The sequence below is a fragment of the Salvelinus alpinus genome, chromosome 10, assembly GCF_045679555.1.
Source record: "Salvelinus alpinus chromosome 10, SLU_Salpinus.1, whole genome shotgun sequence".
In the NCBI taxonomy this organism is placed as follows: domain Eukaryota; kingdom Metazoa; phylum Chordata; class Actinopteri; order Salmoniformes; family Salmonidae; genus Salvelinus; species Salvelinus alpinus.
Window position 1 is genome coordinate 68,582,572 of NC_092095.1, and position 23,342 is coordinate 68,605,913.

The 23,342-nt window shown below is 50.1% G+C and overlaps 3 protein-coding genes across 4 annotated transcripts in view; 1 reads left to right on the forward strand and 2 right to left on the reverse strand.

Moving 5' to 3' along the window:
• Positions 1 to 134: 134 nt before the first annotated feature.
• On the reverse strand, positions 135 to 6,199 carry LOC139532745 (carbohydrate sulfotransferase 10-like). 2 transcript variants are annotated; one of them, XM_071330741.1, is made up of 6 exons: positions 6,088 to 6,199; positions 5,411 to 5,553; positions 5,120 to 5,229; positions 4,783 to 5,020; positions 2,946 to 3,051; positions 135 to 2,595 (listed from the first exon to the last, which is right to left on the reverse strand). In XM_071330741.1, exons 2-6 carry the CDS (start codon positions 5,520 to 5,522, stop codon positions 2,037 to 2,039), a joined length of 1,125 nt encoding a protein of 374 aa, XP_071186842.1. In that variant the 5' UTR covers positions 5,523 to 5,553; positions 6,088 to 6,199; the 3' UTR covers positions 135 to 2,036. The 2 variants fall into 2 exon arrangements, with proteins under 2 accessions (XP_071186842.1, XP_071186843.1); XM_071330742.1 differs by lacking the exon at positions 6,088 to 6,199 and adding an exon at positions 5,631 to 5,845.
• A 2,114-nt stretch (positions 6,200 to 8,313) lies between these two features.
• LOC139532759 (large ribosomal subunit protein eL31-like) lies at positions 8,314 to 10,775 on the reverse strand. The gene is made up of 5 exons (XM_071330766.1): positions 10,636 to 10,775; positions 10,096 to 10,199; positions 9,697 to 9,822; positions 8,629 to 8,741; positions 8,314 to 8,384 (listed from the first exon to the last, which is right to left on the reverse strand). Exons 2-5 carry the CDS (start codon positions 10,197 to 10,199, stop codon positions 8,353 to 8,355), a joined length of 375 nt encoding a protein of 124 aa, XP_071186867.1. The 5' UTR covers positions 10,636 to 10,775; the 3' UTR covers positions 8,314 to 8,352.
• Positions 10,776 to 10,923: 148 nt separating this feature from the next.
• The window catches only part of LOC139532983 (cilia- and flagella-associated protein 47-like), a 107,028-nt gene continuing 94,609 nt past the window's right edge, over positions 10,924 to 23,342 (forward strand). The window contains exons 1-10 of the mRNA XM_071331126.1: positions 10,924 to 11,067; positions 11,291 to 11,445; positions 11,589 to 11,704; positions 11,860 to 11,998; positions 12,131 to 12,356; positions 13,674 to 13,843; positions 13,975 to 14,117; positions 14,346 to 14,572; positions 21,844 to 22,039; positions 22,722 to 22,968. Of these exons, the coding sequence (XP_071187227.1) occupies positions 10,924 to 11,067; positions 11,291 to 11,445; positions 11,589 to 11,704; positions 11,860 to 11,998; positions 12,131 to 12,356; positions 13,674 to 13,843; positions 13,975 to 14,117; positions 14,346 to 14,572; positions 21,844 to 22,039; positions 22,722 to 22,968 (1,763 nt within the window). The remainder of the gene's footprint in view (positions 11,068 to 11,290; positions 11,446 to 11,588; positions 11,705 to 11,859; positions 11,999 to 12,130; positions 12,357 to 13,673; positions 13,844 to 13,974; positions 14,118 to 14,345; positions 14,573 to 21,843; positions 22,040 to 22,721; positions 22,969 to 23,342) is intronic.

The window sequence follows — 23,342 nt, forward strand, 5'->3', positions numbered from 1 at the left end:
TGCAGAAAACGATGACTTTTTGGGGGGTTGAAGTTGAATTGAACAGTATAAAACAATCAGAATGCAGAAAGACCCATTTTGAAATCACGTAGTATCTATGTGTTGCCACCCTAGGATCACACACTACTCATAAAGAACATGTACAACTTTTATTATTCAAAAACATAAAATTAAAAAAGAAAATACCGTGCTGTAATATTTTGCCCATATGGCCCAGCCCTAGGTGTAATTGAATGAATTGTGGTGGTGGGTCTACTGCTAGAATGAGAATATCAGGTCTACTGCAGGGTAACTGACCTCATGTAAAGACAAAATACATACATACATGTGTTGTGGTACAGAGAAGAGTGCAAAAGACCAGTTTTATATTTTACATGAAACCTTTATTACTCAGTAACCATCGCCTGTCCACCTAGCTCTGTCAATACCATGTGACTGACCATACCAAACATTGGTTGATTAAAAAAGGTCAACAGGAAACTGTCACTCACTTCTCTTCATGGACGCCATTGGACGGTGTCGTGTTTAGGATGAAGAATAAGACAATTCATGGAATTCAATTGTGAAATAACAGTTCTGAGGATGAGAAAATGAAACCATTTTTTCCTTCTCCCAGGTACAGTGCCAATGTAGTCTAATGTACTGCCCTTACAGGTGGCAAACTGAGACGGAAGAGGAAGCGATGCATCCCACTCCCTCACTTTATGGTTTATATACAGTCAAGGAACTAAGTAGACCAGACACAGCTGCTATCGCAATGGTGTCTACGGGAGAGCCACCCCTTAAGTAGAACGTAAACAGCCTGAGTAAGACATCTTCGTTCATCCACCTTCTTTGACATAAGTATGGGTATAGAAGAGGGTTGGCTGTATGCCTCCAATCCATATTGCCATGATCCCATATTACGTGTCTGGGCTGAATTTAACTGGATTAACCCTGAAGGCCATCTATATATCTGTCTGTCTACTGTACTGGATGGGAACATGAGGTAAGACCCAGGGACTGTACACCCCATGACATAATACAGGCATAGTATTATCCACTGTAGTAGCTTCAGCCAATCAGCAGGAGTTACGCCACAGTGAACCTTCCCCCTGTCACCTGAACACAGGCATTGCAGACACTGACTCCTCCCACTCAGCGCTTGTCAACCCTTTGAGATCACAGAATCACACCATTTATATAGGTGCCCGAGTCTTGAAGCTAGATGGAGTTGCTCTACTCTGTATGAGCGGTTAGACTGGAGGAGAGAGCTGGGGCTCTGATATTATTAACCGGTTAGTGTTTCACTACCATCTCTATAACGTCGCATTCAAACTGATTCTGCTACGTTTCAATGGTGTGCTCAGCATTCAGTCTGGTTTAACCAGGCTACTGTCTCCCAGACCCACTTCAGTGTTAGTCCATAATGCAGTACCAGCAGCAGACCTGCTTTGTGTGGAAGTAGTGCAGAGGGTGGTACAATTTAGCACAGTATGTAACAGTAATCTCTGGTTTAAATAAAGTAATTATTATAATACAAAAAGCTTTGTTAAATAACATTAAAATGTGGCACTTAATTCATTGGTCGTATGGCGAATACAGCCATTAGCCATGACCATAGTGAGTAACTCTCCATCACCTCGGTCCTCATGCCATTCATGGCCACCATGGTGACGGCTACCAGGAAGTAGAGGCATGTAGTACAGTCATCGCCCATGGTGACAGTTGCTAGGCAGAGGCAGGAAGTGTTGCTAGGTCGAGACAGGAATTACTGTCAGCCAGGTAGAGGAGTGACGATCATCCTACAGCAGATCAGCATGTTATATCAGACCAACCTGTAGTCTCCATCCCTCCCTGGCTTGAGCCCGGATGGTGGGGATCACTAGTCTCTACTATGGCTCCTAGTTAGAGCAGCCAGGCTAGGCGGCTAGCTAGCTACACCCTCCCTACCTCTTCAGTAAACCACACACTGATTAAGATGCATGTTAGATTAGAGAGACATTATATTATTATAATATCGTTGCAAAACAGTCTTTCTTTAGTGTCGTCGTCATTCAGTTTAGCAGGAAGTCCGGGCTGGGGTAGCCGAAGAGGCTGAAGTCTCCTTGGTACCGGCCGTAAAGCCGCCTGACGTCCCGCTTGCTGATGCCTGAGAAGTAGCGCTCCACCTTGGTCCGGTTATAACGGGTGATCCCCGGGGGGATGGTGGGGTACGATACCAGACGCTCTATCCCGGCAGCTTTCAGGATGTAGGGGGCATCGCGTTCTAGAGTTTCGTGGTGCCCCACGACGCTGTACGTGATGTCACAGGGGGCGCAGAGTTCCGCGTACGTCACCCAGTGGATAACATGCTCCCCAAACTGACGGTCCATGCGGCGCCGCCCGGGCTCGTCGCCCAGGTAACGGATGAAGTCCTCGAAGCGCAGGCCCGTAGTCGCCTTGTTGTTGTCGTTGTCACGGTGACTCTTACGGTACTTGCGGATGATGGCGGGAGCGATGTCGTGCTTGTACCAGGGCTCGAAGCGCGGGTTCTTCACAAACTTGTCCTTGAAGGCGGAGATGAGGCGCTCGAACGGGTCTCTGACGATGAAGAACTTGAAGTATGTGGCTAACCTGGCGAGATAAAACAAAAAGCACAGTGTGAGTCCCATAGAATCAGAACAACACAATGGAATACAGGGCAGGGCCAAACAAGTCAGTAAAGGTGTTAAGCAAAACTAGCCGTCCTTCCTTGACGTAAAGCACAGCTCTATAACATTTGAGTCATTTAGCAGACATTCTTATCCAGACCCACTTACAATTAGTGCATTAATCTTAAGATAGCAAGTGATTGGGTAGGTGTAAGCAATGGTAGCCTACATTACCATCTTATTACTTTAACCAATCTAACTAATTCAGATCTGTGATTACTTCAAGGAAGGACGATAGGATGCATTTCTGAAGTATTGGAGCAGGGCCTTAACCTTTTAGTGATTTCTTTCTCCGTCAGAGAGGAGAGGCGGGGCAGTCCGTTCTTCTCATGGTCATGAACCAGGTTCTCTGGGATCTCCTCCACAGTGGAGAACTCTCCTGAGGGGCAAAAGGACAGAGAAGAACACTATTTTTTCATCCTTCACTGGGATCGAGGCTACTACATCACTACAATTTACAGACAGATAAGTACGTTTTGAGTCAACTTTTACTCATCATCACTCCCACACTGACTCTCTCCCTACCGTCCTCCCTCACCGACTCTCTCCCTACCGTCCTCCCTCACCGACTCTCTCCCTACCGTCCTCCCACACTGACTCTCTCCCTACCGTCCTCCCTCACCGACTCTCTCCCTACCGTCCTCCCTCACCGACTCTCTCCCTACCGTCCTCCCTCACCGACTCTCTCCCTACCGTCCTCCCTCACCGACTCTCTCCCTACCGTCCTCCCTCACCGACTCTCTCCCTACCGTCCTCCCTCACCGACTCTCTCCCTACCGTCCTCCCTCACCGACTCTCTCCCTACCGTGCTCCCTCACCGACTCTCTCCCTACCGTCCTCCCTCACCGACTCTCTCCCTACCGTCCTCCCTCACCGACTCTCTCCCTACCGTCCTCCCTCACCGACTCTCTCCCTACCGTCCTCCCTCACCGACTCTCTCCCTACCGTCCTCCCTCACCGACTCTCTCCCTACCGTCCTCCCTCACCGACTCTCTCCCTACCGTCCTCCCACACCGACTCTCTCCCTACCGTCCTCCCTCACCGACTCTCTCCCTACCGTCCTCCCTCACCGACTCTCTCCCTACCGTCCTCCCTCACCGACTCTCTCCCTACCGTCCTCCCTCACCGACTCTCTCCCTACCGTCCTCCCTCACCGACTCTCTCCCAACCGTCCTCCCTCACCGACTCTCTCCCTACCGTCCTCCCTCACCGACTCTCTCCCTACCGTCCTCCCACACCGACTCTCTCCCTACCGTCCTCCCACACTGACTCTCTCCCTACCGTCCTCCCACACTGACTCTCTCCCTACCGTCCTCCCACACTGACTCTCTCCCTACCGTCCTCCCACACTGACTCTCTCCCTACCGTCCTCCCACACTGACTCTCTCCCTACCGTCCTCCCTCACTGACTCTCTCCCTACCGTCCTCCCACACTGACTCTCTCCCTACCGTCCTCCCTCACTGACTCTCTCCCTACCGTCCTCCCACACCGACTCTCTCCCTACCGTCCTCCCTCACCGACTCTCTCCCTACCGTCCTCCCTCACCGACTCTCTCCCTACCGTCCTCCCTCACCGACTCTCTCCCAACCGTCCTCCCTCACCGACTCTCTCCCTACCGTCCTCCCTCACCGACTCTCTCCCTACCGTCCTCCCACACCGACTCTCTCCCTACCGTCCTCCCACACTGACTCTCTCCCTACCGTCCTCCCACACTGACTCTCTCCCTACCGTCCTCCCACACTGACTCTCTCCCTACCGTCCTCCCACACTGACTCTCTCCCTACCGTCCTCCCACACTGACTCTCTCCCTACCGTCCTCCCTCACTGACTCTCTCCCTACCGTCCTCCCACACTGACTCTCTCCCTACCGTCCTCCCTCACTGACTCTCTCCCTACCGTCCTCCCACACTGACTCTCTCCCTACCGTCCTCCCTCACTGACTCTCTCCCTACCGTCCTCCCTCACTGACTCTCTCCCTACCGTCCTCCCTCACTGACTCTCTCCCTACCGTCCTCCCTCACTGACTCTCTCCCTACCGTTCTCCCACACTGACTCTCTCCCTACCGTCCTCCCACACTGACTCTCTCCCTACAGTCCTCCCTCACTCACCATTGAGAACGATGAGGACCTTCTTCCATTGAGTGTTGCCCACTTTGGGGGTCTGGCAGAAGAGGATCTTGTGTTTGTCGCACACAAAGATGCGGTCCAAGACAAACTTGTTGATTGAGGTGTGAGTGAGGTTCCTGAGGGAGTCGTTCTTACACACGGCTGACAGCAGCTCCAGACGACTCGTCTCCACAGTGTTCCAGTCTGTTGGGTTGGCCATGGAGGAGGGGCCTACTGAGGACTGACACACACACACACACACACACACACACACACACACACAATTCAAGTAACTGATGATTCTGTTTCAAGGGCGCACACACACAAACAAAACACCTACCAGGTCTGATGACTTGGGAGCTCTTCTGTCTGATTTCTGAGCTGACAGTGATTTGATGGTCTTAACTCCTGGTTGAGTCCAACTCTGCATCTCAGTCTTCTCCCCATAGTCTGAAACACAAAACACTAAGAGATCACAAGACAATTCCAAGGGGGACAGACTAGACATTTAAATCTAACAGCATAGCTGTTATGTAACTATAGCTACAACTCTAGCTGAACAATTACTGAAAGGAATAGATAGCTAGTATTGATGAGAAAAAAACAATCAGGTTTCAGTCTGATAACTTACCATCCGTGGCTCTGGCGTTAAAATTTATAAACTTGTTGGCAAACACGAGGATGAGCAACACCCAGCCGCAAGCCCCGACGAGCAGCCAGTGGTGCCGCATCGTTATTTGCATCACCCGTGGGCCATCGAAGTAGCGACGGTACCTGCAGAAACAGCTGTTTAGCAATAGCAGGTAGTCTTTCTCGCCAGACTCTGCACAGATGAAAGGGGGAAACCTTACCATACTATTTGGACTGAAGGCTAGTTAACGTTAGCTAGTTGTCATAATCTTTGGACTCAGGCGGGCGCTCCACCGGCACAGGCAGAGGAGTGGCACAGGGACAGTGAGGAGAGACTAGTTACTTAGCAGGCTACCTAGCTAGCTTAGCATCCATAGGCTACCATTTCAGCAGGCTGTAAAACTACATTACCATTTATGCCAATCACCAACTAACTATAGGCGCGGTCAAAACAACTGTCCCTACTGAAAGCCAGGGCGAGATCAATTTAACTCAACTAGCTGGCTAACTTCAGTTAACGTTAGCTACTGTTAGCTTGTTGCTGTTTGCTGGCTAGCCATAATTCTGACCATTCCGAATAGTGTAGCAAGCTAGGCCTGCTCCTGAGTACGTTTGACTTGATCAGAAAATGATCTGATAGTTAGTTTCCCATTGTAAAACCCAAATGTGATGTCTTACCTGCTGTGTAATTGCAACTAATGCAATAGTAACGTTTCTTGTGATGTTCGCGTACCTGTCCCGTTATCCATGTTGTTGATGCAATAACACAGACCAATTTCGCCCTCTAGCGTTCAAATGTTTACACCGCACAACATAGGACTGGACAAGACTACCCGAGAACTAGCTATGCAATTGGCCAGTGATATCATATGCTCCTGTATTAAAAAAAACAACTCTACACAAAAAGTTGTGCATATGTTCACTGCAAATATAAAAATGAGCTTAGACTATGGGCTACCATCATACATGGCTTCATATGGCACACAATGCAACATTGACTACTCGCCCCAGTCATATCATGCTGCATGTGTGTTTGGACAACAATGTGTACCCTGTTGTACATTCAGATGCCAGTGGGGATAAGTATCAGTGTTGCACAACATACACATATCAGGATAAGGCTTACCGTGTGAAATACTTATTTTTTTATTAAATACATACAATTCCTCAGTTACATGGCCAGCATCATGGGTATTATTGGCATTGTTTGCATAAATGACATTGCTGCTGTTGCTCTTGGTCTTCTTGGGGAGCAGCTGGGCTTGGATGTTTAGAAGAACACCCCCCTCAGCTAAGGTGAACCCCTCCCCCAACCGCTCATCATTCCTTACAGCCAGTTGGATGTGCCAGGGAGGTCAAATCAAATCAGATTGTATTGGTCACATACACATATTTAGCAGATGTTATCGCGGGTGTAGCGAAATGCTTGTGTTCTTAGCTCCAACAGTGCAGTAGTATCTAACAATTCACAACAATACACACACATCTAAAAGTCATTTAATGGAATTAAGAAATATATAATTAGGACAAGCAATGTCAGTGGCATTGACTATAATACAGTTTATACATATAAAATGAGTAAAACAGTATGTAAACATTATTAAAGTGACCTATGATTCCATGCAGGATGAGTAACTGGGTGGTAGCCGGCTAGGGACAGTGACTAAGATCAGGGTAGAGTACTGGGTGGAGGTCATCTAGTGATGGCTATTTAACAGTCTGATGGCCTTGAGATAGCTGTTTTTTTTTTTTTTCAGTCTCTCGGTCCCAGCTTTGATGCACCTGTACTGACCTCGCCTTCTGGATGATAGCGGGGTGAACAGGCAGTGGCTCGGGTGGTTGATGCCCTTGATGATCTTTATGGCCTTCCTGTGACATTGGGTGCTGTAGGTGTCCTGGAGGGTAGACTGCAACACCCTCTGTGGCAACCAGCTGGAGAAATTAAGTGTAAATGTCAGACACTCATCACGTCATTAAAAAAATATCCCCATGTTGAATCAGAATAGCACATATAACTGGTGGCAGAGACGAGATGAAGAGTGTCTGAAATTTGCACTCAAAATGCAAAACTCCAGCTGGCTAGAGACACTGGGATCAGGATTCAAGAGAATTTGGAAATTATGGGTAAACCCTCAAGAGACTATATTGGCTAACACAGATGACTGGTCAATGGATAGGGTTTCAATCACATCTAATAAGATTTATTATATATAGTGCTTATCATCACAATGACAATCTCAAAGAACCTAATAAATATATATATATATCATGGTTGTGGCAGTTCTTGGACAATGGTCTTCCAGAGGATAAGGCATTTGAGGAAGTTGAAAAAGGCAGTAGCTTGAGTCAATAGAAAAGAGAGACGTGTGAGGTGTTTGCGCATTTATAATGTCATGAATACAGTTACATTTAGGCACCCAACCTCATTCAGACATGCAAGTCACAGACACGCTTCAAGTAGGCCTGTATTCAGAACAGTTCATCTACTTGGTAGTGCAGGGATGATCAACTAGACTCAGCCTCAGGACCATTCCTTTTGGGAGTGGGGATTGGTCGGGGGGCTGGAACATAATTACAAATCATCTGTAGAGTGCAAATTGACTGCAAGAAGCCCAAACAGATGTTTAACTAAAACAATCATTTCAAACCTTGCTTACATTTCTATACGATCACATATCTCTCTATTATGCGTGGGAATGCTTGGGAACAGATGTGGAATTAAAATCACTTAGAGCTGACTTCCTGCTGTTTTTACAATCTTATGTTCAACTTTCCACCCAACAAAAATATATTTTTGCTCAGAAAACTGGGGGGGGGCAAATAAAACCCGTGGGCCAAATTCAGCACGCGGGCCGCAGGTTGGGGAACCCTGTTGTAGTGTATAATAAAGACATCAGACAAAAGTCATTTTATACATTTATTCTACAAGCGTTGAAGACAGATCTAATTCTCATCAACATTGACCGTCTGTAGACCTGTTGACAAAGGAAAGAAAAAGGTTTCAGCAACAGAGCGTGACAATAATAAACCTCTGTCTTCATCCTAGGACAGAAATGATCAAACTAAATCTTTCATATTGGTGTATTTGCTATTAGAAAAATCAAGAACAGAACAGGGATATACAGTAATTGAGACCATAGTTGACATTTCAGCACAAGTCTGAATAAATTATACTGTAGCAAACCTATGAAGGCACAATTGGTATTGACTACGCCTCACCTTTGTATGTTGTGACAGGGACATACGTGACGAGTGTGTACAGTTTGTTTGGGGAGTCTTCATCCTCATTGCGCTTCCTGGACAATCGTACCCTCATCCTGTATGGCACGTTCCTGTAAATAACATAGGTGAACGTTAGTCTCATCCTGTATGGCACGTTCCTGTAAATAACACAGGTGAATGTTAGTCTCATCCTGTATGGCACGTTCCTGTAAATAACACAGGTGAACGTTAGTCTCATCCTGTATGGCACGTTCCTGTAAATAACACAGGTGAACGTTAGTCTCATCCTGTATGGCACGTTCCTGTAAATAACACAGGTGAACGTTAGTCTCATCCTGTATGGCACGTTCCTGTAAATAATACAAGTGAACGTTAGTCTCATCCTGTATGGCACGTTCTTGTACATAACACAAGTGAACGTTAGTCTCATCCTGTATGGTACATTCCTGTACATAACACAAGTGAACATTAGTACTAAGCAGAATGAAAACATGCTTGTGCAACAAAACTTGTAGTGCTATTTGTGTCAACAACCATAAGTGGTTGTATGGGCAGATAAAGAGCTGTTACCAAACCCTTTCCTCAAGCACCCCCAGCTATTCCATGTTTTTGATATTTGAACACGTATTGTTCCTGAGGAAGCACACCTGGGCCATGTTCAGTTGCCAAACGTTCTCGAACGTTGCAGATAGAAATGCCATGAACAGAACCGATGTGATTCCTTATTCTACATGTCAGAGAGGCGTGTTTGATCAACATACCCTATTTCTATCTGAATGTTCCAAAATGTTTAATCCCGCTGAAAGCGCCCGATTCAACAAATGGGCTTAGTGATTGTTTAACCAACTTAATGTGGTTTGGGAAACACAAGTACAGTAATACCTGATTCATATGATAACAGGGGTGTATTCACTAGACACCAAATGGAAGCAAACAGCAGAAACGGGGAGAAACTTCTGAACTTGTCCAATAGAAACCCCATGTTTGTTGCAAAACATTCTGCTACAGTGTGCACTAATGAATACACCCGATTAATCTTAAAACAGGCGTCTCATTAGTCCTTACTTGACTCCTTTGGTCCACACAGCCTTGTTCAGGCGGGTGTCGATGCGTACATCAGGAGTTCCCATCTCCTTCATGGCGAACTTGCGGATCTCCTTGAGAGCGCGAGGAGCTCTCCTCTTGAAGCTCCTGTAGAGAGAAGGAACTTTCTGATCAAGACCAGCCGCAGGGGACTAACAAAAACTAGCCTACATCTTGAGGGACACCTGACAATTTAGAGGAACAGCAGATTTGTCAACAGCCATGCTCTGTGATGTAAATACTCCCTTATGATGTCACACCAGACCATATCCTCTGGTACTGATGAAAAACGACTTAAGGTGCAAATGACAAAAGTGTTTTGAGGAGGCTGAGCCAACATTGATTGACCTGAAATTTGTCCATTTGCACCACAGTACTTACACTCCATGGATGCGCTTGTGGATGTTAATGGTGTATTCTCTGGTTACCACCTCATTGATGGCTGAACGTCCCTTCTTCTTCTCTCCCTTCTTGGTGGGAGCCATCTGAAAAGACAAACCGGGACGGTTCAAGTTGAGAGATTGTCCCATACAAAGTAAAACGCCAGAACTGCTAGGCTAACGTTAGCTAGCTAGCCAGGTACACTAACGTCCAAAACAGGAAAACATCCCTGCTCCACCGAAACAAAAATGGCTAATGAAAATGGCTAAATGTAACCATTAATTGGACTGCCTGTAGTTAGCTGGCAAAAGTATATGTTATGTCTGGTAGCTAGCATGTTACGGAGCCTGTGGTATGTACGGTAACTAAAGTTCTGACTATTTTTGTTAACTAAATGAATGCACAATGCATCACAAACTCAAATCCGATTGACAATGAGGTACACAACTATGGATTTGGACAATGAAAATATGTGTTTTATGCATAAATACTGCAAGATGGAGTTAGATTGTACGAGGATTATCAATCAGCCAAACTCACTTTGGTGGAGAACTGTTGAAAAGGAAGGACCGGAAATAGATGGTTAACGGAAATAGATCCGGCTGAATGTGGTCCGTAGAAAACAAGTACCTATGACAATGTTACTACGTCTTGTTGCCATGGTAACCATGAATGCTACACTGTATCGGTATGTGGTTAGCTTTATACATTGAAACATTACTAGTGCAGAAAAGGAAGCCTATTTCATTGATAACGTAGGACCAAAACCTGAACTGGGATAAGCCGTCGAATTTTGCTATTAGTCTCTCAACTTTTAGCTATAACAATATGGCAACGAATTATGTTAGAATTAATCCCCCGGTTGTTGAGTTTACCGACATAAAAGCAGGGAAGGTTTACAAGACCACTGTCACGGTGACCAACACTGGAATTACCTCGAAAAGAATGAGACTGCTTGAACCCACATCAAAGGTGAAATCCTTTCTGCAGTGCTGCCTGTCAGCTGTCTGTGTGTAATACGTTAGTAAAGTTCAGAGCAACTTGTGCTTAGTTTTCATTGCGCTTTCGTCCTATTCTAACTTATAAACTCATTTTGATTGATGCAATACATTATTATACACTTTTGTTAATTCCACCCTTCATACTGCCCTGCCCCTCTCTTCTTTAATTTTATCAACCCGTCCTACCACTCAAGCTGTTTAAATTCAGGGTGACAAACACAGAAACCCCCATTGCTGCTGGATTGTCCCTGAGTGGCACTCTAGAGTTCAGGCCTGAGAAAGATGAGGATGTCTGTGACCGTCTGCTCCTTGTCCTGGAAGACAAAGCCATGGAGATCCCCCTCTTAGCGTAAGTAGAGTCATACCTGTTATAACAGAACTCATTCATGTAATAGCTTTCTCGGGTTCCAACAGACATGTGCCTAGGCATTAGTGGGTTAATGCAATCTTCAGGTCTCATCCACGGTTACTTATATTTGGGCTTTCCTGCAGGTTCTCCCCGGTATGTTCTCTCACCATGGAATCTCTCGCTGATTTCGGCTCTGTGATGGCAAACAGTCAGGTGATCAGCAAAGAGGTGGAATTGACCAATCAGGGATCTGCTCCAGGTATTATGCTTTTGCCTCTCCCATTGAACCCACTTCTGTAAACTTGCTTTGATTGATTTTAGTTGACATTTGCAGTAATCTAGCTGATTTATTTATGGTATTTTTCTTATTGTTATATGAATTGATTGCTGTTCATGCCCTTGGCCTTGCTGAAGGAGCTTTTCAGGTGCTGTATGATGGAGACCAGTCCATCAGGCTCTCTCCCAGCAGTGGCGTCCTGCAGCCTGGCGCAACCCAGTGGCTGAAGGTGGAACTCTGCACTGACAGACCCACGAGGGTCAGAGAGGAGGCCCGGTAAGGAAACTAGAGACTCTTGAACATCATCTTAAACGCTCCACCTTATTCTGCTTAGTGTTACTTATGGTTCTTTGTTTGTGCATTTTGTGTGTGTTTATTGAGTTCCCTCCCTCCGTCCCTTTCTCCCAGGGTGAAGCTGCAGAACAGTAAGGACGTGGTCCTGAAGATCAGGGCTGATGTTTTGGAGCAGAGCCTGGAGCTCCAGAACCTAGAGGGGGAGAGATTGTCCTGCCTCCGCTTCGGACACGTCTTCTTTGGGACTTCCCGGGTGGAAAAGGTGGTTCTGGTGAACAATGGACCACAGGCCTGCGACTGGATGGTGGTGCTGCAGGACGATGCTTCAGGGACAGAAGTGGTACGCACACACATGCACCAACGCACACAGAGAGAAAACACACCCATGTCCCTGGATGGGAGACCAGATGCTGCTGGAAGTGGTGTTGGAGGGCCAGTAGGAGGCACCCTTTCCTCTGGTCTAAATAAATGCCCCAGGGCAGTGATTGGGGACATTGCCCTGTGTAGGGTGCCGTCTTTCGGATGGGATGTTAAAAGGGTGTCCTGACTCTCTGTGGTCACTAAAGATCCCATGGCACTTATCGTACAAGGGGTGTTAACCCCGGTGTCCTGGCTACATTCCCAATCTGGTCTTCATACCATCACGGCCACCTATTCATCCCCAGTTTACAACTGTCTCATTCATTTCCCCCTCCTCTCCCCTGTAACTATTCCCCAGGTCGTTGCTGGAAATGAGAATGTGTTCTCAGTCAATGTACCTGGTAAAATAATGTTAAATACATTTTTGTTGACATATTTCACACTGAAGTGCAACTATACTAAACTGTGTTTTTAGATCCCTAACGTTAGGCCTGATACACTTTTGTATTGCTGTGTGTGTGTGTGTGTGTGTGTGTCTGTGTGTGTCTGTGTGTGTGTCTGTGTGTGTGTGTGTGTCTCTGTCTGTGTGTGTGTTGGTCTGTGTGTCTGTCTGTCTGTGTGTTCTCAGTCAATGTACCTGGTAAAATAATGTTAAATACATTTTTGTTGACATATTTCACACTGAAGTGCAACTATACTAAACTGTGTTTTTAGATCCCTAACGTTAGGCCTGATACACTTTTGTATTGCTGTGTGTGTGTGTGTGTGTGTGTCTGTGTGTGTCTGTGTGTGTGTCTGTGTGTGTGTCTGTGTGTGTGTCTGTGTGTGTGTGTGTGTGTGTCTGTCTGTGTGTGTGTTGGTCTGTGTGTCTGTCTGTCTGTGTGTGTGTGTGTCTGTGTGGGTGTCTGTGTGTGTGTTTGTGTGTCTGTGTGTGTGTGTGTCTGTGTGTCTGTGTGTCTGTGTGTCTGTGTGTCTGTGTGTCTGTGTGTTTATGTGTGTGTGTGTGTGTGTGTGTGTGTGTGTGTGTGTGTGTGTGTGTGTGTGTGTGTGTGTGTGTGTGTGTGTGTGTGTGTGTGTGTGTGTGTGTGTGTGTGTGTGTCTGTGTGTGTGTGTGTGTGTGTCTGTGTGTGTGTTTGTGTGTCTGTGTGTGTGTGTCTGTGTGTCTGTGTGTCTGTGTGTCTGTGTGTCTGTGTGTGTGTGTGTGTGTGTGTGTGTGTGTGTGTGTGTGTGTGTGTGTGTGTGTGTGTGTGTGCGTGCGTGCGCGTGCGTGCGTGCGTGCGTGCGTCTGTTTCATCAGGGCTTTGACCTCCAGAGGAGTACAGACGCAGCGCTGATAGAGAGGAGTGTTCGTAACAGGAACACCCCTGTGGATCCCTCCACTGTGATCGCCTGTGTGCCCAACGAGGGACGACTGAGACCCTACGACAAAACCACTCTGTGGGTCTGCTTCCATCCTGTCAGCAGAAGGTATACAGCCCTCCTTTGTGTGTGTGTGTGTCTATGTGTGTGTGTCTATGTGTGTGTGTGTCTATGTGTGGGTATAAATGTGTATAAAGATATTATAACAGGCAGTATATAATGGTTGTTCTGTTCTTCAGGAGGAGCAGGGAGGAGCAGAAGACCAGTGGGGCCTCAGCAGCAGCCAGTAAACAAGACTACTCACTCTTCCTCAAGTTTCAGACGGTGGGAAGTAAAGATGGCTTCAACCACCAGCAGCACTCCACTGTACTTCCCCACAATGGTACAGCAAGCCTCAATCTGTTCCTTACCAATAGCAGGAACAATATGCTGCAATTTAATAATGTATATTATATCATTAGTAAAAATAACAATTGAAGCCATTCTCTGGTGAGGGGTACTGACTGACATGTGTACAACAGCTATAACAGAAATGTTGTGCTTGATCTGGGACTGTCTTGTCCTTGACCCCTGACCTCTCTGACGTCTAAGCCCTGACCTCTATCCCCAGGTTACTGTGTGGAGCTGGCGGTGACTGGCTCAGCCCTCCCTGTCTCCCTGGTCCCCAGCCCCGGCCACAGCTTCAGTTTCCAGCAGTGCCTGATGGGAGAGCGTGTGGACGTCCTGTGTGTGCTCCACAACCTCTCCCCTCTACTCTCTGTCACCTTCAAGTTCCGAAAGATGGCCAACTTCATCAGTGACCCTGCTAGTGGGACCATCTCCCCAGGGCAAAGCCAGGTAGAGAGATGGCCAACTTCATCAGTGACCCCCCTAGTGGGACCATCTCCCCAGGGCAGAGCCAGGTAGAGAGATGGCCAATTTCATCAGTGACCCTCCTAGTGGGACCATCTCCCCAGGGCAAAGCCAGGTAGAGAGATGGCCAACTTCATCAGTGACCCTCCTAGTGGGACCATCTCCCCAGGGCAAAGCCAGGTAGAGAGATGGTCAACTTCATCAGTGAACCTCCTAGTGGGACCATCTCCCCAGGGCAGAGCCAGGTAGAGAGATGGCCAACTTCATCAGTGACCCTCCTAGTGGGACCATCTCCCCAGGGCAAAGCCAGGTAGAGAGATGGCCAACTTCATCAGTGACCCTGCTAGTGGGACCATCTCCCCAGGGCAGAGCCAGGTAGAGAGATGGCCAACTTCCTCAGTGACCCCCCTAGTGGGACCATCTCCCCAGGGCAGAGCCAGGTAGAGAGATGGCCAACTTCATCAGTGACCCTGCTAGTGGGACCATCTCCCCAGGGCAAAGCCAGGTAGAGAGATGGCCAACTTCATCAGTGACCCTGCTAGTGGGACCATCTCCCCAGGGCAAAGCCAGGTAGAGAGATGGCCAAATTCATCAGTGACCCTGCTAGTGGGACCATCTCCCCAGGGCAAAGCCAGGTAGAGAGATGGTCAACTTCATCAGTGACCCCCTCTAGTGCAACCATCTCCCCAGGTCAAAGCCAGGTAGAGAGATGGCCAACTTCATCAGTGACCCTCCTAGTGGGACCATCTCCCCAGGGCAAAGCCAGGTAGAGAGATGGTCAACTTCATCAGTGACCCCCCTAGTGGGACCATCTCCCCAGGGCAAAGCCAGGTAGAGAGATGGTCAACTTCATCAGTGACCCTCCTAGTGGGACCATCTCCCCAGGGCAGAGCCAGGTAGAGAGATGGTCAACTTCCTCAGTGACCCCTCTAGTGCAACCATCTCCCCAGGGCAGAGCCAGGTAGAGAGATGGCCAACTTCATCAGTGACCCTCCTAGTGGGACCATCTCCCCAGGGCAAAGCCAGGTAGAGAGATGGTCAACTTCATCAGTGACCCTCCTAGTGGGACCATCTCCCCAGGATAGAGCCAGGTAGAGAGATGGTCAACTTCATCAGTGACCCTCCTAGTGGAACCATCTCCCCAGGGTAGAGCCAGGTAGAGAGATGGCCAACTTCATCAGTGACCCCCCTAGTGGGACCATCTCCCCAGGGCAGAGCCAGGTAGAGAGATGGCCAACTTCATCAGTGACCCTCCTAGTGGGACCATCTCCCCAGGGCAAAGTCAGGTAGAGAGATGGTCAACTTCATCAGTGAACCCCCTAGTGGGACCATCTCCCCAGGGCAAAGCCAGGTAGAGAGATGGTCAACTTCATCAGTGACCCTCCTAGTGGGACCATCTCCCCAGGGCAAAGCCAGGTAGAGAGATGGTCAACTTCCTCAGTGACCTTCCTAGTGGAACCATCTCCCCAGGGTAGAGCCAGGTAGAGAGATGGTCAACTTCATCAGTGACCCTCCTAGTGGGACCATCTACCCAGGGCAAAGCCAGGTAGAGAGATGGTCAACTTCATCAGTGACCCTCCTAGTGGGACCATCTCCCCAGGGCAAAGCCAGGTAGAGAGATGGTCAACTTCATCAGTGACCCTCCTAGTGGGACCATCTCCCCAGGGCAAAGCCAGGTAGAGAGATGGGCAACTTCCTCAGTGACCCCCCTAGTGGGACCATCTCCCCAGGGCAGAGCCAGGTAGAGAGATGGTCAACTTCCTCAGTGACCCTGCTAGTGGGACCATCTCCCCAGGGTAGAGCCAGGTAGAGAGATGGTCAACTTCATCAGTGACCCTCCTAGTGGGACCATCTCCCCAGGGCAAAGCCAGGTAGAGAGATGGGCAACTTCCTCAGTGACCCCCCTAGTGGGACCATCTCCCCAGGGCAGAGCCAGGTAGAGAGATGGTCAACTTCCTCAGTGACCCTGCTAGTGGGACCATCTCCCCAGGGTAGAGCCAGGTAGAGAGATGGCCAACTTCCTCAGTGACCTTCCTAGTGGAACCATCTCCCCAGGGCAAAGCCAGGTAGAGAGATGGTCAACTTCCTCAGTGACCTTCCTAGTGGAACCATCTCCCCAGGGCAAAGCCAGGTAGAGAGATGGTCAACTTCATCAGTGACCCTCCTAGTGGGACCATCTCCCCAGGGCAAAGCCAGGTAGAGAGATGGTCAACTTCATCAGTGACCCTCCTAGTGGGACCATCTCCCCAGGGCAAAGCCAGGTAGAGAGATGGGCAACTTCCTCAGTGACCCCCCTAGTGGGACCATCTCCCCAGGGCAGAGCCAGGTAGAGAGATGGTCAACTTCCTCAGTGACCCTGCTAGTGGGACCATCTCCCCAGGGTAGAGCCAGGTAGAGAGATGGTCAACTTCCTCAGTGACCCTGCTAGTGGGACCATCTCCCCAGGGTAGAGCCAGGTAGAGAGATGGTCAACTTCCTCAGTGACCCTCCTAGTGGGACCATCTCCCCAGGGCAGAGCCAGGTAGAGAGATGGTCAACTTCCTCAGTGACCCTGCTAGTGGGACCATCTCCCCAGGGTAGAGCCAGGTAGAGAGATGGCCAACTTCCTCAGTGACCCTCCTAGTGGGACCATCTCCCCAGGGCAGAGCCAGGTAGAGAGATGGCCAACTTCCTCAGTGACCCTCCTAGTGGGACCATCTCCCCAGGGCAGAGCCAGGTAGAGAGATGGTCAACTTCATCAGTGACCCTCCTAGTGGGACCATCTCCCCAGGGCAGAGCCAGGTAGAGAGATGGTCAACTTCATCAGTGACCCTCCTAGTGGGACCATCTCCCCAGGGCAAAGCCAGGTAGAGAGATGGGCAACTTCCTCAGTGACCCCCCTAGTGGGACCATCTCCCCAGGGCAGAGCCAGGTAGAGAGATGGTCAACTTCCTCAGTGACCCTGCTAGTGGGACCATCTCCCCAGGGTAGAGCCAGGTAGAGAGATGGTCAACTTCCTCAGTGACCCTGCTAGTGGGACCATCTCCCCAGGGTAGAGCCAGGTAGAGAGATGGTCAACTTCCTCAGTGACCCTCCTAGTGGGACCATCTCCCCAGGGCAGAGCCAGGTAGAGAGATGGTCAACTTCCTCAGTGACCCTGCTAGTGGGACCATCTCCCCAGGGTAGAGCCAGGTAGAGAGATGGCCAACTTCCTCAGTGACCCTCCTAGTGGGACCATCTCCCAGGGCAGAGCCAGGTAGAGATGGCCAACTTCCTCAGTGACCCTCCTAGTGGGACCATCTCCCCAGGGCAGAGCCAGGTAGAGAGATGGTCAACTTCATCAGTGACCCTCCTAGTGGGACCATCTCCCCAGGGCAGAGCCAGGTAGAGAGATGGTCAACTTCATCAGTGACCCTCCTAGTGGGACCATCTCCCCAGGGCAGAGCCAGGTAGAGAGATGGCCAACTTCCTCAGTGACCCTCCTAGTGGGACCATCTCCCCAGGGCAGAGCCAGGTAGAGAGATGGTCAACTTCATCAGTGACCCTCCTAGTGGGACCATCTCCCCAGGGTAGAGCCAGGTAGAGAGATGGTCAACTTCCTCAGTGACCCTCCTAGTGGGACCATCTCCCCAGGGCAGAGCCAGGTAGAGAGATGGTCAACTTCCTCAGTGACCCTGCTAGTGGGACCATCTCCCCAGGGCAGAGCCAGGTAGAGAGATGGTCAACTTCCTCAGTGACCCTCCTAGTGGGACCATCTCCCCAGGGCAGAGCCAGGTAGAGAGATGGCCAACTTCCTCAGTGACCCTCCTAGTGGGACCATCTCCCCAGGGCAGAGCCAGGTAGAGAGATGGTCAACTTCATCAGTGACCCTCCTAGTGGGACCATCTCCCCATGGTAGAGCCAGGTAGAGAGATGGTCAACTTCCTCAGTGACCCTCCTAGTGGGACCATCTCCCCAGGGCAGAGCCAGGTAGAGAGATGGTCAACTTCATCAGTGACCCTCCTAGTGGGACCATCTCCCCAGGGTAGAGCCAGGTAGAGAGATGGTCAACTTCCTCAGTGACCCTCCTAGTGGGACCATCTCCCCAGGGCAGAGCCAGGTAGAGAGATGGTCAACTTCCTCAGTGACCCTGCTAGTGGGACCATCTCCCCAGGGCAGAGCCAGGTAGAGAGATGGTCAACTTCCTCAGTGACCCTCCTAGTGGGACCATCTCCCCAGGGCAGAGCCAGGTAGAGAGATGGTCAACTTCCTCAGTGACCCTCCTAGTGGGACCATCTCCCCATGGTAGAGCCAGGTAGAGAGATGGTCAACTTCATCAGTGACCCTCCTAGTGGGACCATCTCCCCAGGGTAGAGCCAGGTAGAGAGATGGTCAACTTCCTCAGTGACCCTCCTAGTGGGACCATCTCCCCAGGGCAGAGCCAGGTAGAGAGATGGTCAACTTCCTCAGTGACCCTGCTAGTGGGACCATCTCCCCAGGGCAGAGCCAGGTAGAGAGATGGTCAACTTCCTCAGTGACCCTCCTAGTGGGACCATCTCCCCAGGGCAGAGCCAGGTAGAGAGATGGTCAACTTCCTCAGTGACCCTGCTAGTGGGACCATCTCCCCAGGGTAGAGCCAGGTAGAGAGATGGTCAACTTCCTCAGTGACCCCCCTAGTGGGACCATCTCCCCAGGGCAAAGCCAGGTAGAGAGATGGTCAACTTCCTCAGTGACCCCCCTAGTGGGACCATCTCCCCAGGGCAAAGCCAGGTAGAGAGATGGTCAACTTCCTCAGTGACCCCCCTAGTGGGACCATCTCCCCAGGGCAAAGCCAGGTAGAGAGATGGTCAAGCTCCTAGTGACCCTCCTAGTGGGACCATCTCCCCAGGGTAGAGCCAGGTAGAGAGATGGCCAACTTCCTCAGTGACCCTCCTAGTGGGACCATCTCCCCAGGGCAAAGCCAGGTAGAGAGATGGCCAACTTCCTCAGTGACCCTCCTAGTGGGACCATCTCCCCAGGGCAAAGCCAGGTAGAGAGATGGTCAACTTCCTCAGTGACCCCCCTAGTGGGACCATCTCCCCAGGGTAGAGCCAGGTAGAGAGATGGTCAACTTCCTCAGTGACCCCCCTAGTGGGACCATCTCCCCAGGGTAGAGCCAGGTAGAGAGATGGTCAACTTCCTCAGTGACCCCCCTAGTGGGACCATCTCCCCAGGGCAGAGCCAGGTAGAGAGATGGTCAACTTCCTCAGTGACCCTCCTAGTGGGACCATCTCCCCAGGGTAGAGCCAGGTAGAGAGATGGTCAACTTCCTCAGTGACCCTCCTAGTGGGACCATCTCCCCAGGGCAGAGCCAGGTAGAGAGATGGTCAACTTCATCAGTGCCCCCCTAGTGGGACCATCTCCCCAGGGCAGAGCCAGGTAGAGAGATGGTCAACTTCCTCAGTGACCCTCCTAGTGGGACCATCTCCCCAGGGTAGAGCCAGGTAGAGAGATGGTCAACTTCCTCAGTGACCCTCCTAGTGGGACCATCTCCCCAGGGCAGAGCCAGGTAGAGAGATGGTCAACTTCCTCAGTGACCCTGCTAGTGGGACCATCTCCCCAGGGCAGAGCCAGGTAGAGAGATGGTCAACTTCCTCAGTGACCCTCCTAGTGGGACCATCTCCCCAGGGCAGAGCCAGGTAGAGAGATGGTCAACTTCCTCAGTGACCCTGCTAGTGGGACCATCTCCCCAGGGTAGAGCCAGGTAGAGAGATGGTCAACTTCCTCAGTGACCCCCCTAGTGGGACCATCTCCCCAGGGCAAAGCCAGGTAGAGAGATGGTCAACTTCCTCAGTGACCCCCCTAGTGGGACCATCTCCCCAGGGCAAAGCCAGGTAGAGAGATGGTCAACTTCCTCAGTGCCCTAGTGGGACCATCTCCCCAGGGCAAAGCCAGGTAGAGAGATGGTCAACTTCCTCAGTGACCCTCCTAGTGGGACCATCTCCCCAGGGTAGAGCCAGGTAGAGAGATGGCCAACTTCCTCAGTGACCCTCCTAGTGGGACCATCTCCCCAGGGCAAAGCCAGGTAGAGAGATGGCCAACTTCCTCAGTGACCCTCCTAGTGGGACCATCTCCCCAGGGCAAAGCCAGGTAGAGAGATGGTCAACTTCCTCAGTGACCCCCCTAGTGGGACCATCTCCCCAGGGTAGAGCCAGGTAGAGAGATGGTCAACTTCCTCAGTGACCCCCCTAGTGGGACCATCTCCCCAGGGTAGAGCCAGGTAGAGAGATGGTCAACTTCCTCAGTGACCCCCCTAGTGGGACCATCTCCCCAGGGCAGAGCCAGGTAGAGAGATGGTCAACTTCCTCAGTGACCCTCCTAGTGGGACCATCTCCCCAGGGTAGAGCCAGGTAGAGAGATGGTCAACTTCCTCAGTGACCCTTAGTGGGACCATCTCCCCAGGGCAGAGCCAGGTAGAGAGATGGTCAACTTCATCAGTGACCCCCCTAGTGGGACCATCTCCCCAGGGCAGAGCCAGGTAGAGAGATGGTCAACTTCCTCAGTGACCCTCCTAGTGGGACCATCTCCCCAGGGCAGAGCCAGGTAGAGAGATGGTCAACTTCCTCAGTGACCCCCCTAGTGGGACCATCTCCCCAGGGCAGAGCCAGGTAGAGAGATGGTCAACTTCCTCAGTGACCCCCCTAGTGGGACCATCTCCCCAGGGCAGAGCCAGGTAGAGAGATGGTCAACTTCCTCAGTGACCCCCCTAGTGGGACCATCTCCCCAGGGCAGAGCCAGGTAGAGAGATGGTCAACTTCCTCAGTGACCCCCCTAGTGGGACCATCTCCCCAGGGCAGAGCCAGGTAGACAACCCTGGTCCAGGTTCAGATGGCTCCTTATTTTGGCCAGAGGAAAGTAGTCCACTATACAGAGTGGCTGGGCCCTAAAGTTGTACATTATATAGGAAATAGGGAGCCATTTTGGAGACAACCCCAGTCTCTCCAAGCGTCCTCTCTGACAGAACAGACAGGATGAATGATCAATATCCTCCATATCCTCCCTGAGTCTGACAGAACAGAGAGGATGAATGATCAATATCATCCATATCCTCCCTGAGTCTGACAGAACAGAGAGGATGAATGATCAATATCCTCCATATCCTCCCTGAGTTTGACAGAACAGAGAGGATGAATGATCAATATCCTCCATATCCTCCCTGAGTCTGACAGAACAGAGAGGATGAATGATCAATATCCTCCATATCCTCCCTGAGTCTGACAGAAAGCTGATCAGAATCATTGATCTGTGTTTTTGTCCAGGACGTGGTGCTGTCCTTCGCCCCCCACCAGATGGGGACGTTCAAGGTGAAACAGGTGCTGGAGGTGCTGGATCAGGTGGTACACCTGGAGCCCTCCTCCATCAAGCTCCGCCTCCGCAGCTTCCACACCATCACCCTGCACCTGTCAGCCGTTTGCCGGGCGCAGACCGCAGGCGACACACCCAAACTCAACCCTGGTGAGACCCAACACCACCCCCTGCACACAGCCGGCACACTGAACCCCTCACTAACCTGTCCACTGATCTCCTTCCCATACTGTATAGTTCACACTGCCCTGTCCACTGATCTCCTTCCCATACTGTATAGTTCACACTGCCCTGTCCACTGATCTCCTTCCCATACTGTATAGTTCACACTGACCCCCTCACTGCCCTGTCCACTGATCTCCTTCCCATACTGTATAGTTCACACTGCCCTGTCCACTGATCTCCTTCCCATACTGTATAGTTCACACTACCCCCCTCACTGCCCTGTCCAATGATCTCCTTCCCATACTGTATAGTTCACACTGAACAACTCACTGCCCTGTCCAATGATCTCCTTCCCATACTGTATAGTTCACACTGAACACCTCACTGCCCTGTCCACTGATCTCCTTCCCATACTGTATAGTTCACACTGAACCCCTCACTAACCTGTCCGCTGATCTCCTTCCCATACTGTATAGTTCACACTGAACACCTCACTGCCCTGTCTACTGATCTCCTTCCCATACTGTATAGTTCACACTGAACAACTCACTGCCCTGTCCACTGATCTCCTTCCCATACTGTATAGTTCTTCAAAGTATTGTCTGGCATTCTATCTTCAACCTGTTCTTGGACCCACCCATTCATTGTTTTGTCCGTGATGTATCAGGAATCACCCTGGGTGTGACCAATGAGACAGGCCAGTATGCCCGGGTGCCCTCCAGTGAGCTGAGCAGGTGTGTGGGATTGGTGCGGGCAGCTGTCCTCAGCACGGCCAAGACCCGGCTCCACAGCCACGGTCAGAGGCAGAGCCACCGTAGGAACGAGAGTCTAGACGGTAGCCAGCGGGAGCTACTGGCCTTCCCCAACGACAGGGCCTGCAGCATCCGCCCTGCCTCTCCAGACACCACCTACAGGTCATCTGAGTTATACTGGCAGTTATAGATTATCTGCCATGGCACCCTGTGACCTATTCCAGAGACGTATCAGTACTACTAATAGTAATGATGGAAATAGTATCAGTACTACTAATAGTAATGATGGAAATAGTATCAGTACTACTAATAGTAATGATGGAAATAGTATCAGTACTACTAATAGTAATGATGGAAATAGTATCAGTACTACTAATAGTAATGATGGAAATAGTATCAGTACTACTAATAGTAATGATGGAAATAGTATCAGTACTACTAATAGTAATGATGGGAATAGTATCAGTACTACTAATAGTAATGATGGAAATAGTATCAGTACTACTAATAGTAATGATGGAAATAGTATCAGTACT

Coding starts and splice junctions, on each gene's coding strand:
- LOC139532745 (XM_071330741.1), bottom strand. CDS start 5,522: ATGCAAATAACGATGCGGCACCACTGGCTGCTCGTCGGGGCTTGCGGC. Junction 5,021..5,119: donor CTCCCAAGTCATCAGACCTG/GTAGGTGTTTTG, acceptor TGTGTGTGTCAG/TCCTCAGTAGGCCCCTCCTC. Junction 2,596..2,945: donor GAGAAAGAAATCACTAAAAG/GTTAAGGCCCTG, acceptor TTATCTCGCCAG/GTTAGCCACATACTTCAAGT.
- LOC139532759 (XM_071330766.1), bottom strand. CDS start 10,199: ATGGCTCCCACCAAGAAGGGAGAGAAGAAGAAGGGACGTTCAGCCATC. Junction 9,823..10,095: donor CACAAGCGCATCCATGGAGT/GTAAGTACTGTG, acceptor TTCTCTCTACAG/GAGCTTCAAGAGGAGAGCTC. Junction 8,742..9,696: donor GTGTGGACCAAAGGAGTCAA/GTAAGGACTAAT, acceptor TGTTATTTACAG/GAACGTGCCATACAGGATGA.